This window comes from Mustela nigripes, chromosome 12, assembly GCF_022355385.1.
Source record: "Mustela nigripes isolate SB6536 chromosome 12, MUSNIG.SB6536, whole genome shotgun sequence".
In the NCBI taxonomy this organism is placed as follows: Eukaryota; Metazoa; Chordata; class Mammalia; order Carnivora; family Mustelidae; genus Mustela; species Mustela nigripes.
This window is the reverse complement of record NC_081568.1, coordinates 123891714-123909006: the sequence shown is the minus strand read 5'-3', so window position 1 is coordinate 123909006 and position 17293 is coordinate 123891714. Positions and strand designations below refer to the sequence as shown.

Here is a 17293-nt window from a genome sequence, read left to right as displayed (position 1 = left end):
ATGTGCCACTTGTGGGGGCCCTGCTCAAAGAGCAGTCATCTGACCATGCCACAGATCACAGTTTAAGGTAACCCTGAGCTGAGAGCTCACTCCTTGTCTCTGTCTCTGTGGCTGGCTTCCTGCTCTAATACTTGTGAGCTCTATGATACTCAGACACCTCTGATCCTTCTGTGACCCCACAAGCGATGTATGGAGTGATGTCCCTCAGTGGAGCAGACTTTTAAAAGTTCTGATTTTGTATTCCATTGCTCTGCCGTTTTCTGGGACCTGGCCCCTCCCCCGTGGTCTATCTTCCCATTGATTCGGATTCACTTCTCCAAAGGTTCTACCTTTCAGAAAGTGTTTGATTTTCTGTTTCTGGAATTGCTGCTTTTCTTCTCTTCGATCTCCTTTTGGATTTGTAGGTGTTCAGAATGGTTTGATAACTATCTAGCTGATCTCTTGCTACCTGATGTCATCGCAGCCTTCTTCTCTGCCTTCTTGACTCTTCCCCCTGAAAAGTTTTTGAATAAAATTTTAGTTTCACCAATGTAATAAAACTAATTTGCCTATAAATGACAAAAATCTTAGGATTTTTTTTTTTTATTACTAATTCATTACCAGGCATTAAACCAGGAAACAAACAAACCGTCAAAGATGGAATCTGAAGCTGGTTATCTGACCTGATTGGGCTTGAATACAATGAAAACAGCAATATTGTGCCAATATTTGTGGAAAATGATGTAGTGGGCATTTATGTCATGTAGTGTTGTTATTTAAAATGTTGCCCAAAATCAAGTTCTCACTGAAGGCAAGACTTGGGGAGATGAATGGCTTCTCTGGCTGACTCCTATGGTAGAACTTTTGACTAGAGAGATTCTGGGGTTGATCAACGGCTTCTGACTGCTCTGGAAAGTTTACAGAAAGGAAATAAGAAGTTTAAGTCACGATTAAGGAAATTTGTGAGCTTCTCTGGTGTTCTACGAGAATCTCATCATTTTTAGTCACACTCTGCATATTTTGAACAGTTCTAACTCAGAATTACAACGTTTTAAATTCAATGCACAGATTCACCAGATCGCTTTTGTTATAGTTGAGATACTGATTGGAGAAGAGTGGACCCTTAAGAATTGGGATGAAGGCATTTGGCTGGAATTCAGTGAATCTGAGGGCCATAATTCCCCAAATGCTAAACCTCCTTTTCTAGTAGGAGCAACTATACCTTTTATGTCTGAAGAAAAATCATTTCCCTTTTTTATAGACACTGAACTTGCCTCATCCAAGTTAAGAGAGTGCTGATTGCCCCATGATCTATCCCACTACACCTTCTTGCTGCCAGACTCATAACTACAGTTAGATCCCAGCCTTCCCAGAATGACTGACATGAGGTCTATCCTGGAAGATACTACACACCACAAGTTTGCCTGCCACTTCAGTGATGTCTCTAGGAAACAATTGGTTTAGAGTGTGAGGGCTACCTCTTCTAAAATGAAGGAGAAGTTTCATCACTTGTTTCATTCCAATTAAGAAACATAATCTTTAGTGAACCTGTGTGTGTGTGTGTGTTTTAAAGGCAGAAGTATGTTATGTAGCACTATAGCTCCCCTCAGGGGAGGCCCTAAAAAAATAGAGGAAAAAGGAAATCTTTCCAATGGGCAGACCATTGAGCAGTACATCTGATGATCCACACTGCCTAGATACCATGCTGACATTGCCTAATGGTCTGACCATTTGGTGACTTGGAGAGTTGGGTAAGTGGCATGTCTCTTTGAATGAGCACAGTTATCCATTGTGGATCTTCACCAAAAGAAATCCATTGCAGAGGAAGCTTTCAATAATGGGACAGGTAACTGTCCTCTGAAAATTCCCCACTCATTGTAAGTCTTGTCCAATGGGTTCATATTTATAGTGACAGTTACATCAAGAATAGAGGTTATGCAAGAGCTGAATGCATGGAATACATACACACATACACACATCTGTACCAGTGCTGATGTCTTTATTGTCCTTATCGAATACCTTATACACCATTGTGATCATCTTATTTCTTATCACAATGTTTTAAATGAAGGAACTCACTTTATAGGAGAAGAAGTAGAGCTGGAAGTTCATGGAATTCACTAAGGTGAGAGATAAGCTTTGAGGTAGCAACCTACATGTTATGGTGATCAAGAAGTAGAAGAGAGAGTGAATAATGGAGGAGGGAAGTTATCAACTGTGTTTGCATAGCCATTTAGAGAAATAGAAACTGCAGCAACTATGCATTTTTTCTCGTTTGTTTTATGTGTACACACACACAAATGTGTATACAAACGTATACACATTTGTGTGTGTGTGTGTGTGTGTGTGTGTATGTATTCCATTTTTTCCCTCTTTTCCCCTTATTATTTGATGAGAGTATTATGGGAGATAATGTTACAAATTCATCTCTAGGTTACAAAATATCCCTGAGAAGGGGAATTAATACCCCAACCCCAGAGATGGACATAGTAACTGACAGGACATTTCTTGCCTTGACCATTATCCTCCTTGGCCACATCTAAAATGAGAGTTGAAGAAAACTCTTCTCTTTGATGCAACCAAGTTTTTAGATCTTGTCTTCTGCTGGTCTTGGTCTGTTAAACTGGTGTTGCTCCAATTTGACTTACAGTTTCTTTCTCAGTACTGTTCCCTCACAAATTTAGTTAGGTCTATGATGTGTTTGAGAAGTTATTTATTTATACCCTTCATGCCGTTTTATACCATTTATACCTTTGCAGTTTACTTTTTGTATTAAAAAAGTTCATTTAGGTTTATGATTGACCTAGAAGATGGAGTAATTTTACCTTGTGGTAGATATGATGACTGGTTGATCTCATGTCTGCTTTTTTTTCTTTTTCTTCTTTTTATTTGAAAGAGTAAGAATATCTTTGTAAGAATGATAAATGTACAATGTTAGGCATTAAAATGATGACGTTACTATTCATTGGTATGCTAGTTTAAATAGAAGAAGAAGGGCGAAAATGAATCCTGAGTGTCTAAAATGTGAACTCTGCGAGCTACTTGTCTGTTGGCCATAGACTTCATTATGCGTGGTCTGGACTCACTGCTTTTTCCAAGGGGCATAGGAGACTGTAAACTGCATTTCCCAGCCCTTCTTTCTTGCTGGCTTCCACTTAGGTGTTGCCAATGAGAGGCTGTGACAGTAGATTTGGAAAAGGGGCAAAGGAAAGCCTCTTTTTTGTTTTCTCCTCCCTGTGGTGACGTCTTTGGCAATAGCAGCAATACTGGGTGGACAGGAACTCCTGGATTTATGCTCAGGCATTGCTACATCTCCATCAGCAGCAACAGTTGGCGCTTCAACAGCCAATGCTTATGGCCCTGGCTCCACAAATGCAAGAAGAGCAGAAGTAGTGGAAGGCTGTGAGTTGGCATTAGCAGTAGTGTAGGTTCTGGCCTTCTGGAAAAGAGGTAGCTATTGCAGTTCCAACAGCAGTAGCAGTCCATGTTCCAGCAACTTCTGCTTCATAGGTATTCATGAGCTTTGATTGGTAACTCTTTTCTGTTTTCACTCCAATAAATGTATGACTTTTGTATCCAACCTCTGTATGCATTTCTTGAAGTTTCAAATATTTAGTACAATATATTTCAAATATTGAGGACAATTGTTTTTTTCCTAGTTGGATACTGGGGGATAGAAATGCACCTCTATGATAAAATTTACTTAATGTTTAGGAACATGACAAACAATTCTCCATATTGTTCAAGGATGTACACATTCTGGCTTTTAAAAGAGTCAGAAATTATGACCTTCAAATATAGGTTATGGGTTATGGAGAGAGAGAAGAATGCATTTTGGGGGGGTACATGCTTGGCTTCAAATACTTGGATGTTTTATTTCCTGTTCTGAGTGATAGATAAGTATTCATTAGATTGTCATTTATTTATTTTTTAAAAAGATTTTATTTATGTATTTGAGAGCAAGAGAGAGCAAGAGCGAGAGAGCGTGAGGGGGGGAGTTGCAGAGGAAGAGGGAGAAGCCAACTCCTCGCTGAGCAGGGAGCCTGACACAGGGCTCGATACCAGAACCCTGGGACCATGACCTGAGCCAAAGGCAGATGCTTAACTGACTGAGCCACCCAGGTGCCCCTGTTATTTATTCATTTTTATAACTGAATCATAATACATTCAAATAAAGATCAGTACTAAGTAAGATGACTGAAAAAGATAAGTATTCTCCAGTAAATCAGTACAAAATAGGTAAAATTCAATTAGCAAATATTTCACAAAGGTTAAGGCCTGTTAAGTATTTTTTTTTTAAGATTTTATTTATTTATTTATTTGACAGACAGAGAGCACAAGTAGGCAGAGAGGCAGGCAGAGAGAGAGAGGAGGAAGCAGGGCTCCCTGCCGGGCAGAGAGCCCAATGTGGGGCTCAATCCCACAACCCTGGGATCATGATCTGAGCTGAAGGCAGAGGCTTTAACCCACTCTGCCACCCAGGTGTTCCAGTATTTTAGAAAACAAATCATGTATTTATGGATCTTAAACAGTCAGAATAATGTAAAGTAAACTTAAATTAGTGTAAATTGTTTTGATTTGTAATGATTATATTTTGATTTGATTATATTTTGTCTCTTAAAATGAATGCTACTGCTTTCTTTTTTTTCTTGTTACATTTTAGGTATTGTGTTTGGTCTCAAAGAATTGAGCATGGACACTTTTGTAAAGGACAGTCATCTGAATGATGTGGAGAATTTTTTGTTGCCTATGACTTATGATATTTCATCTTCCCTGGTAGCAGTGTTTATAGCATACTACGGAGGGAAAGGAAACATACCAAGATGGGTTACATTTGCCTCCTTTTTAGTGGGATGTGGATCACTTTTATTTGCTTACCCATACTTTACTGAGGAAGATTTTAAAGCAAATGTAGATATTGAAGGTAAGATTATAAAAGGTGTCAAATTATTATTTAAATATTGGCTTTAAGAACTTAAAATAGGTTATAATACTTGTTTGTACATCCATCCGTCTGTATCTATGTATATTACCAGGTTTATTAAGCTAATTTATTGCAGCTCCCAACTAATATATATATGCCATTCTCTTTTCTTCTCATGATCAAATATCCTTTCATGTAAGAGATAGGCATAGGAAAAAGAAGGAGTTTGGGGGATAATTATTTTATGAAATTGTTTTTCTTTTATTAGTTTTTATATGTATTATAAATCTCTTGAGAACTTTGGTAATTCCTTATGTCTTCCACAATATGCTTTCCTTAATCCTGCATTTTGACCTCAATACACATACACAAGAACACAGATAGATACATAAATAAACGCACAGAAAAAGAAAGATCAGACTCCTACCATTTCAAAATGGGAGCTGCCCTTTGGCCTAGGACTTGGAATCTAAAAATATTAGTGCCTTCTTCACTTTATTCATTTTTAAAAAGATTTATTCTGGGTGCCTGGGTGGCTCAGCCAGTTAAACGCCTGCCTTCAGCTCAGGTCATGATTCCAGAGTTCTGGGATCTCATCGAGCTCCTTGCTGGGCGGGGAGCCTGCTTCTCCCTCTCCCTCGCCTGCCGCTACCCCTGCTTATGCTCGCTCTCCCTCTGTGTCAAATAAATAAATAAAATCTTAAAAAAAAGATTTATTCCACAATCTTTTTGCTATTGCCAGTAGTTAAAGGCTATTTTGAAGTTTCATAGCTCTATTCCTGGCACTGTTGTGTTGAGTACTTTCTTGCTGTGTATAGGTCAGCAATGTTAAAATGGATTTACCCATTTTGGCAACTTTAAAATGGACTTGAGTGAGACATGGTGGAAAAAGCCAGAAGGATGTTTTCATGTGTGTATGTATGTGTATATACATGCTTATGATATTTAAAAGTATGCTTATGATGTGTGCACACAATTTAAATAAATAGTTCATATTAAGTGCAATTTATACAACATATTTATATACTGTAGAATTCACATATTAAACAATATGTTGGTATACATTTTCAACATATGAACTATATAATATTCATTTATATTTACAATATTTTATTCTTTTTGTAGAAAGTATTTATTTTCAGATATTGGACAGTAGGAACCTCAGGATCATGATCCCTAGGAGAAGGGAAACAAACAAATTGAATTTTATAGGAGAAGAAAAGTGTAGCAGACTATGGACATATTTGATTATCAGGAGGCTGAATGACCTCCTTGAATTTAATAATTATGAATTCAAAGTGAGATTTGCATGGTTGTGTGTTTTCCCCCAGCCATAGTCAGCTTTACAAGTATAAAAGCAGAGTAGGTAGAAGACTTTAATTTGATGAGGGTTGCAATTTTACCAAGAGATTGCTTGATAAGAGAGCATGGGATTTAAAAGTGCTAAAATGACAATGGGAGAAGATAAAGGACATCAGAGGATATTGGTATGGCGAAAAGGAGCAGTATCAAAATCCTAGTGGGTTTTAAGGATTGTTGAATTGGGTTACTAGAAGTGAGCTGGAAAGATAGGGATATTTTGAATGTGAAATGCTTGAAATTACAACTAAGAAAGGTTTTTGGTTATTCTTTTTGAAAGTTTAAAATTAATTAAGTGGGTGGAGAAAAATTCAAGGGACCAAGAGATTGGGGTATTTAAAACATCACATTGATACCAATGTCACCACAAGTTAATATATCTTTATAAGATTGAATTATCAGTATTTTGAATCACAATTCTTTTTTTTTTTTTTTTGAATTTATTTATTTGACAGAGAAAGATCACAAGTAGGCAGAGAGGCAGGCAGAAAGAGAGAGAGAAAGATCACAAGTAGGCAGAGAGCCTGATGTGGGACTCGATCCCAGGACCCTGAGATCATGACCTGAGCCGAAGGCAGTGGCTTAACCCACTGAGCCACCCAGGCGCCCCTTGAATTACAATTCTAAAGACCTCCTCCCACTTGATATGAAGTCAACTAGCATTTGATATGGATACTGAACCAGATGAAAATTTCCATTAGTGTACTATATTGCGATCTGCATTCTAGTCAGTTTTCTACAAAAATATTTTCAAACCATAAGTGACTCTTAATCTCACAACAAACTGAGGGTTGCCGGGGGGAGGGGGTTTGGGAGAAGGGGGTGGGATTATGGACATTGGGGAGGGTATGTGATTTGGTGAGTGCTGTGAAGTGTGTAAACCTGGTGATTCACAGACCTGTACCCCTGGGGATAAAAATATATGTTTATAAAAAATAAAAAATTAAAAAAAAAAAAAAAACTTAAAACTTGGCAAAAAAAAAAAAAAAAAATATTTTCAGAGCATTTGTTAATACCAATCAAAATGGACACAATCAGAATGATCTAATGACATTGCCTGTATCTATCAATCTAATAACAAATGAAATTCCAGGAAATCTTACTATCGTTTTACAACCATAATGAATAAAAAAAAGTGTGAGAAATAGATGGCCACCTAAAGGAATTTAAAATCTAGTGGTTTACCATATAATGACTAACTTTAATGGAAATAATTTTTTATTGTATGATGCTTTCTCTTTATGAGAAGTTAATGGGTCTAAAAAGGGAAATTATTTGTTTGCTCGGATATTTATTTATTTATTTTTAAAGATTTTATTTATTTGAGAGCGAGTTAGAGAGAGAGAGAGAGAGCATGAGTAGGGGAGAGGGAGAAGTGGACTCCCCTCTGAGCAAGGAGCCCGATGTGGGATTTGGTTTCAGGAACCTGGCTGGCATCATGACATGAGCCGAAGGCAGACACTTAACTGACTCAAGCACCCAGGTGCCCTAAAAAGGGAAATTATTTAAATAGAGTGCCACAAAGTTAATGTGAAGATTGCTGAAGAAGTGGATATAGAACTAAACTCAGAAGATAATCTGAAGATACAAATAATCTAGAACATCAGAAACACTTTTTTCTGCATGTCAAAAGTTAGGGATACCAGTTACTAAATTTAAGAGGAACATATGTATGTTGTGTATGTGTGTATATGTATAGATACCTATGCATGTATACATGTTATGTATATATACATGTTATCATGCATATACATTTATATTTGGTTTATAATTTTTTTTTCTCTTTTAAAAATTAACATATAGTGTATTATTTGTTTCGGGGGTACAGGTCTGTGATTCATTAGCCTTACACAATTCACAGCACTCACCTAGCACATACCCTCCCCAATGTACTTATCTTTTCCAGTATTCCCACAAAATTCCTTTTATAATTGTGTTTTTTATGAGAATATAATGACTGATTTTAGAACTGCTACATTCAGTGTAAATGAAATGTTAACTTAAAAAAAAGGTATACTGGTGGAAATAACTTTGTAAAAGGTGAAATATTTCATGAGAGATACTGCATATTTGTTGTATGTTTAATTTTTGACTCATTTAACAAAAATAATTGTCTTTTCAGAAGATATTTGCCAAGAAATGAAGAGTACCCAGGCTTGCAGGAAAACTGTACCATCATTCCATGTGAAATATTTAGTTTCCTTCATCCTGGGGCAGACTGTGCAGGGAGTAGCAGCAATGATTCTTTATATCCTTGGAATAGTCTTTATTGACAACAGTGTTGCCATACACTCAACTGGTATTTATATAGGCAAGTTTTTTTTTCTCCACCTCTCTAATATGGTTGACCCATTTTGAATTTTTATTCAGCTTTTACATCTTGGTGTACATATCTAAACTGATATGAAGTGCTAATTATTGGCCCTTATAATAACATTATAACAAATGTTATAATATAATGTTAGATTTATAAGTCTTGTGTTTGACTTCAAAATCACTTTGGGTTGCCTAATTCTGAGGAATTGCTTGAGATTTTGAATTGTAGACAAGTCATCTGAAAGTCATCAAAAAGATAAAGAGAAGTAGGAAAAGCACATACTTTCTTAAGTAATAAACACTATATTCTTTCTATGTACTGTGTCTAATATATAATACATAGAACATTGGTATATATATGTCATATCAAACTATATAGATTACATTTCATTTCTCTGGAAAAAGTCTCAAGTTATTAGATTGAATTGTCTGAATAATTGTATGTCTAAACTTTGGGGACATAGGTGAGAGTTGCTGCCATCATGTTCGTAAGGGGATAGAAATACTGTTTCACATTTCCTCAGTACTTGATTCAGTGTCGTGTTGAAATCATCATCATCGTTTTATTAAGCTCTTTAATGCTTTAACTCAGTTCACCTTTTGGGGGGCTCAGATATTGTGAAGTTAATGAAAATACAATCTTGTTCATTAAATCAAGGAGGGAAGTTATATGCCTTTTAATCGACTACAATGTAGTACATTCTATTTCTAGTCTTTTGTGTCATGGTATCCCACAATAAGTAACCCAGGGGTATATCTCACAATAACCGGTATTTCTTTATGTTGCAATAGCTCTGGTTTTGGTAGATCATCTATCTGTACAGAGTTATCATATTTTTAAAAAATTTTTAAATTAAAGTATTGGAAAGCATTTTGCACCAAAATAATTATTTTTCCATGAGAAGTAAGGAAGGTTATGTCAATAAATTTAAATAGATGATATTCATATTTATGTTTGCTTTTAGAAAAAAATGCAGTGAGTTATTAGTGTTGGCTGAGGATGACAACAAATTTGTTTGTTTTACTTTTGGTTCTACTGATTAGTAATTAAAATGCACATCTACACACTGCAAACAGTTGCCACCTCTTTCCACCATGGCAGCTATGGTGAAGTATACAAAGTTGCCACAAAGTGTAATCAGCTATATTGGATTTATATTTATATTAAATAGAAATATATTTATATTATATTAAATATGTAGATTTTAAATAAGATACAGTGAATTATATAATTATCTAAGTTTCTTTAATATAGATATAAGAATATATGAATATATGTGTATATATATGATTAATTTTATATGTCTGTTTTGCTAGATTTGTTTGGTCAGAGATCATTCTAGATGTTTCTGCTATATTTTTTAGATGTGAGTAACACGGTCAGTAGACTGAATAAAACAGATTACTCTCCATTATTAATCCATTATTTATGTGGGTGAATCTTATCAGTTGAAGTCTTTCAGAGCAAAAATGTAGGTTTCCCAAAAAAGAAGCAATTCTTTCTCTAGACTGCTAGATAAAAACTCTGCCTGAGTTTTTCCAGCTTTCTGATCTGCTCTGTGGGTTTTAAGCTTAAGTATGGACTCAATACTGTAATATTAACTCTCACCTGGATTACCAGCCCACTGGCCTGGCCTACAAATTTGGACTTGGCAGGCCTTATAATTGTATAAGGCAATGCCTTAAAAATCTCTTTCAGTATCCTATGGGTTTTGTTTCTCAGGAGGATCTTGACTAATAAAGTAGGACATGAGGATTTCAGAAGTGATCTATTTCAGTGATATAATTTTTACCATGACAAAGCTGGCTTATGTGGTTGTTTGATGTTCAGTATTCATTTTATAGGTTTAATGGACGCGTCCTTTGTATTTGGATATTCTCTGAGTTTTGGGATAGCAGCACCCCTTTTGAAGGGCACTAAGAACGGAACTTCTGCAATTAGGTAAGCCATTTTATGTCCTTGTTTGTTGTTTACATTGTTTTCAATATTTTGGGTAGATACTGTAACCTATAAACCTATTACACTTAATTTGTAATAACCATATTTTTAGGAAAAACATGTAAATGTGACTGATATGGATATATATGTACATATAAATCTAGAATATGCACTTTTATCCTTACTGTTTGATATGTAATTTTAAAAACACTATTTATAATGACAATCTTATTACTGTTCTACATAGTTTTGTGAAAAATTGTGGAGAAACCCCATAACATAAAATTTACCAACTTAGCCATTTGTAAGTGTATGATACAGTTGTGTTAACCATGTGTACTTTGTTGTGTAACAGACCACTAGAACTTTTTATCTTGCAAAGCTAAAACTCTATATCCATCACAAATAACTTCTATTTACCCACTTCTCCCCAGACCCTGAAAACCACCATTCTACTTTCTACAATTTTGACTACTTTTTATAACTCATGTAAGTGGGATCATGTAGTATTTGTCTTTTTCGTGACTGGCTTATTTTACTTAGCATAATGTCCTCAAGGTTAATCCATGTTATAGCATATGCCAGTATTTTCTTCCTTTTAAAGGCTAAATAATATTCCATTGCATGTATATGCTATAGTTCTTTATCTTTTAAGCTTTTATTATTTACTTATTTTTATTTATTTTATTTTTTCCCCACCCTATCCCTCCCCCCACTCCCCCAGAAACCCTCAGTTTTGTTTCCTGAGAGTAAGAGTCTCTTATGGTTTGTCTCCCTACCTGATCCCATTTTGTTTCAATTTTCCTTCCCTTCCCTCTACAACCCCCTGCTCTGCTTCTCAAATTCCTCATATCAGAGAGATCACATGATAATTGTCTTTCTCCGATTGACTTATTTCACTCAGCATAATACCCTCTAGTTCCATCCATGTTGTAGCAAATGGCAAGATTTCTTTTTTGATGACTGCATAGTATTCCATTGTGTGTATATATACCACATCTTCTTTATTCATTCATCTGTTGATGGACATCTAGGCTCTTTCCATAGTTTGGCTATTGTGGACATTGCTGCTATAAACATTTGGGTGCACGTGCCCCTTCAGATCACTGCATTTGTATCTTTAGAGTAAATACCTATCAGTGCGATTGCTGGGTCATAAGATAGCTCTATTTTCAACTTTTTGAGGAACCTCCATGCTGTTTTCCAGAGTGGCTGCTCCAGCTTGCCTTCCCACCAACAGGGTAGGAGGGTCCCCTTTTCTCCGCATCCTCACCAACATCTGTCATTTCCTGACTTGTTAATTTTATATGCCATACTTCTTTATCCATGTATCTGTCTATGGACATTTAGCTTATTATGTACACTCCTTGATTACTATGAATAATGCTTCAGTTAACATTGATAACATGGATAAGCAAATATCTCTTTGAAATTCTATTTTCAGTTCTTTTGTATATATACTCAGAAGTGGGATTAGTAAATCATATGGTAATTCTATTTTTAATATTTTTGAGGAACTTTCATGTTATTTTCCATGGAGGCTCTACCATTTACATTGCCACTAGTATTATATAAGGGTTCCAATTTTTCAATGTCCTAGTTAGCACTTACTATTTTCTTTCTTCTTCTGCCTCTTCCTCCACCTTTTCTTTCTTCTTTTTTCTTCTCTTTATCCTTCTTCTAGTAGTCATCCTGACAGTTATGAGGTGATAGCTCATTGCAGTTTTGATTTTCTTTTCCCTAATGATTAGTGATATTGAGCACCTTTTCATTTACTTGTTGCCTATTTGTCTATTTTTTTGGAGAAATGTCTAAACATTTAGTGTGTAACATGTACATATGGTGCTTCTTCTAACAATACCATTCAAAGACTCATAGATGCCATATTCATCATATTCATTTCTCTCATCATACTACCTCTTACAAGGGACCATCTGAGAAGACAAGAAAAGTGTGACAGTATGACAGCTACAGATTTCACTGGTCTTACTCTGTAATCCATTGTCCAGAAATAGCTGACTTGATAGAACAGTGTCATGGCTTGGTACCTTCAACAGTTTTTTGGTGGAATCTTTAAGTTTTCTATATTTAGGATCATGTCATCTTCAGAGACAGTTTTACTCATTCCTTTCTGATCTGAATGCCTTTATTTGTTTTTCTTGACCAGTTGATTGGGTTAGTATATCTAGTGCTGTGTTGACTGAAAGTGGGCATCCTTGTCTTGCTCCTGATCTTACTTTGTCATATATGGTCTTTATTATGTTGATGTATGTTTTCTTAAGTTCAATTTGTTGAGAGTTTTTATTATGAATGAATGATGAATTTTTTCAATGATTCTCTATATCAATTAACATGATCCTATGATATTTTATCTTTCATTTTATTCATGTGGTGTATCACATTGATTGATATGCAGTTATTGAACCATCCTTGCATGCCTGTTATAAATCCCACTTGATCATGGTGTATGATTCTTTTAATGTATTGTTAAATTTGGTTTCCTAAGATTTTGTTGAGCATTTTTGAATCTGTGTGCATAAAGGATATTGGCTTGTAATTTTCTTTTCTTGTAGTGTCTTTGTCTGGTTTTAGTTATACATATGAATGTAACATCCAATTTTAATTTTTTTTTATTTAATATGACAAATGGGTAAAGTTTCCCTTTCCCCCCTCAAAGGGATAGATATCTCATTGTACAGATAACATTTATGGATCATACCTTTTTTTTAAATTTTAATTTTTATTTATTTATTTTTTTACATAAAACAGACTTCAATATTTATGACATAAAGGGTACTAACTTAATACATTAAGAATCTTCTAGAGATCAATAAGGGAAAAAAAACTCCTGCAAACACTTGTAAAGATTAGCAGGAAGTTCACAAAGGAAGGAATACATCTTCCCAATAAACATAAAAATATATAGAAATTGGTTCCATTTCACTACTAATTTGCAAAAATAATAACAGTAATATATACATATACATATTATTATGTTAGATATTATATTACATTATATGTAGTTAGCAAAGATTTTGAATGAATATTTAGTGCTAGCTAATTTGTGGTGAAAAGACACAACATTTGAAGAATATAATTAGAATAATTTTTTTCCTTTTTAATTCCTTTTAATTTAAATTCAATTATTTGTTTCTGAAGTAAAGTTCAGGGATTCATCAGTCTTATATAATACCCAGTGCTCATTACATCATGTGCCCTTCTTCACCCAGTAACCCCATCCCCTAACCTCCCCCAGCAACCTTCAGTTTGTTTCCTATGATTATGAGTCTCTTATGTTTTGTTTTCCTCTCTGATTTCATCTTATTTTATTTTTCCCTCCCTTCCCCTATTTGTTTTGTTTCTTAAGTCCCACGTATGAGTGAGATCATATAATAATTGTGTTTCTCTGATTGACTCATTTCACTTAGCCAGATACACTCTAGTCATAGCCAAATACCATCCACATCATTGCAAATGGCAAGATGTCATTTTTTGATGACTGAGTAGTATTCCATTGTGTGTGTCTGTATATATGTATGTACGTGTGTATGTATGTATGTATGTTTGTGTGTGTGTGTATGCACACATAGATGTATGTGTGTATATATATATATATAAACAATATTTGTTCTGGCAGTCCATAAACTTGGAATGTTCTTCCATTTCTTTGTGTTCTTCAGTTTTTTCATGAGTGTTCTATAGTTTTCTGAGTACACATCATTTGCCTCTTTGGTTAGGCTTATTCCTGGGTATCTTAGGGATTTTGGTGCAATTGTGTGTGGGATAGACTCCTTAACTTATCTTCTGTCTCATTGTTAGTGTATAAAAATGCAACTGATTTCTGTGTATTGATTTTATATCCTGCTACTTTGCTGAATTCCTGTATGAGTTCTAGAAATTTTTTGGTGGAGTCTTTTGGTTTTTCCACATAGAGTATCATGTCATCTGTGAAGACCGAGAGTTTGACTTCTTTGCTAATTTGGATGGATGCTTTTTATTTCTTTTTGTTGTCTGACTGCCGAAGCTAGGACTTCTAGTACTGTGTTGAACAACAGTGGTGAGAGTGAACATCCCTGCCATGTTCCTGACCTTAGGGGAAAAGCTCTCAGTTTTCTCCCATTGAGAATGATATTCTCTATAGGCTTTTTACATATGGTTTTTATGATATTGAGGTATGTACCCTCTATCCCTACACTTTAAGGAGTTTTAACCAAGAAAGGATGCTATACACTGTCAAATGCCTTTTCTGCATCTATTGAGAGGATCATAGGGTTATTATCCTTTATTTTATTAATGTATTGTATTACACTGGTTGATTTACAGATGTTGAACCACCTTTGCAGCCCAGGAATAAATCTCACTTGGTTGTGGTGAATAAGCCTTTTAATGTACTGCTGGATCCTGTTGACTTGTATCTTGGTGAGAATTTTTGTATCCATGTTCATCAGGGATATTGGTCTGTAATTCCTTTTAGTGGGGTCTGTGTCTGGTTTTATGGTCAAGGTAATGCTGGCCTCATAGAAAGAGTTTGGAAGTTTTGCTTCCATTTCTATTTTTTGAAACAGCTTCAGAACAATAGTTACTCATTTTTTAAATGTTTGGTAGAATTCTCCTGGGAGGCCATCCATCCCTGGACTCTTGTTTTGGGGATTTTTTAAAAAAGATTTTATTTATTTGTCAAAGAGAGGTAGAGTGAAAGCACAAACTGGGGGAGCTGTAGGCAGTGGGAGAACCAGGCTCCCTGCTGAGCTAGGCGTTCAATTCAGGACTCAATCCCAGGACCCTGAAATCATGACCTGAGTCAAAGGTAGATGCTTAAATGACTGAGACAGCCAGGCATCCCTGTTGGGAGATTTTTGATTACTGCTTCATTTTCCTTGCTGGTTATTGGTCTGTTCATTTTTTCTATTTATTCCTGTTTCAATTTTGGTAGTTTATACGTTTCTAGGAATGTCTCCGTTTCTTCCAGATCGCCTACTTTTTTGCTGTATAGTTGCTCCACAATATGTGTTCTTATAATTGTTTGTATTTCTTCAGTGTTGGTTGTGATTTCTTTCATTCATTATTTTATTTATTTGTGTCCTTTCTCTTTTCTTTTTAATAAGTCTGGCCAGGGGTTTATCAATCTTATCAATTCTTTTAAAGAACCAACTCCTAATTTCATTGATCTGTTCTACTATTTTTTTTGTTTCTATTTCACTGATATCTGTTCTAATCTTTATTAATTCTCTTCTCCTGCTGGATTTAGTCTTTATTTGCTATTATTTCTCCAGCTCCTTTAGGTATAAAGTTAGGTTGTGTATTTGAGCTCTTTTATGTTTTTTGAGAAAAGTTTGTATTGCTATACACTCTTAGGACCACCTCTGCTGCATTCCAAAGGATTTGGATAGTTGAGTTTTCATTTTCATTTGTTTCTATTAATTCTTTTAAATTCTTCTTTAATTTCCTGGTTGACCCCGTCATTCTTTAGTCAGATGCTCTTTAACCTCCTTATATTTGAGTTCTTTCCAAATTTTCTGTTGTGATTGAGCTGACAGTTCAAAGCACTGTGGTCTGAAAATATGCAGGGAATAATCACAGACTTTTGGTACTGGTTGAAATATGATTTGTGACCTAGTATGTGATCTATTCTGGAGAATATTCCATGTGCACTCCAGAAGAATGTATATTTTGTTGCTTTAGGATGGAATGCTCTAAAAATATCTGTGAAGTCCATCTGGTCCAATGTGTCATTCAAAGCCCTTTTTCCTTATTGATCTTCTACTTAGATGATTTGTCCATTGCAGTGGATGGCGTGTTATTGTACCTTACTATTATTGTATTATCATCAATATGTATCTTTAATTTTGTTGATAATTCATGTTTATAATTGGCTGCTCCCATGTTAGGGGCATAAATATTTACAATTGTTAGATCTACTTGGTGGATAGACCCTTTACTTATGATCTAGTGTCCTTCCTCGTCTCTTATTACAGTCTTGGATTTAAAATCTAACTTGTCTGATATAAGGATTATGACCCCAGCTTTCTTTTGATGTCCATTAGCATGATAAATGGTTTTGCACCCTCTCACTTTCAATTTGGAGGTGTCTTTGGGTCTAAAATGAATCTCTTTTGAGCAGCATATCTATGGGTCTTGCTTTTTTATCTAATCTGATATCCTTTGTCTTTTAATTGGGGCTTTTCCCCCATTTACATTCAGAGTAATGTATATCAGAGTATCTATTGAAAGATATAAATTTAGTGCCATTGTATTACTTGTACAGTCACTGTTTTGTATATTGTCTCTGTTCCTTTCTGGTCTATGTTACTTTTAGGCTCTCTCTTTGGTTAAAAGATCTCCCTTAATATTTCTTGCAAGGCTGGTTCAGTGATCACAAATTCTTTTAGTTTGTGTTTGTCCTGAAGCTTTTTATCTTCCTTCTATTTTGATTGGCAACCTGGTTGAATAAAGTATTCTTGGTGCATATTTTTCTCATTTAGCACCCTGTCTATATCATGCCAGTCCTTTCTATCCTCCCAGGTCTCTTTGGATAGGTGTTCTGCCAATCTAATGTTTCTGCTTGTATATGTTAAGGACCTCTTGTCCTTCACTGCTTTCAGGACTTTTTCTTTGTCTCTGAGATTTGCAAGCTTCACTGTTATATATTGAGATATTTACCTATATTTATTGGTTTTGAGGGGGTTCTCCGTACCTCCTGAACTTGAATATTTGTTTCCTTCCTCAGATTAGGTATGTTCTCAGCTGTCACTTTCTCAAAGATACCTTCTGCCTAT

The 17293-nt window shown here is 35.2% G+C and overlaps 1 protein-coding gene across 1 annotated transcript in view; it reads left to right on the top strand.

The window, feature by feature from the left end:
* SLCO6A1 (solute carrier organic anion transporter family member 6A1) overlaps positions 1–17293 on the top strand; it is a 111420-nt gene that overhangs the window by 10543 nt on the left and 83584 nt on the right. Inside the window, exons 2-5 of the mRNA XM_059416388.1 lie at positions 4643–4903; positions 8388–8573; positions 10424–10520; positions 14555–14571. Of these exons, the coding sequence (XP_059272371.1) occupies positions 4643–4903; positions 8388–8573; positions 10424–10520; positions 14555–14571 (561 nt within the window). The remainder of the gene's footprint in view (positions 1–4642; positions 4904–8387; positions 8574–10423; positions 10521–14554; positions 14572–17293) is intronic.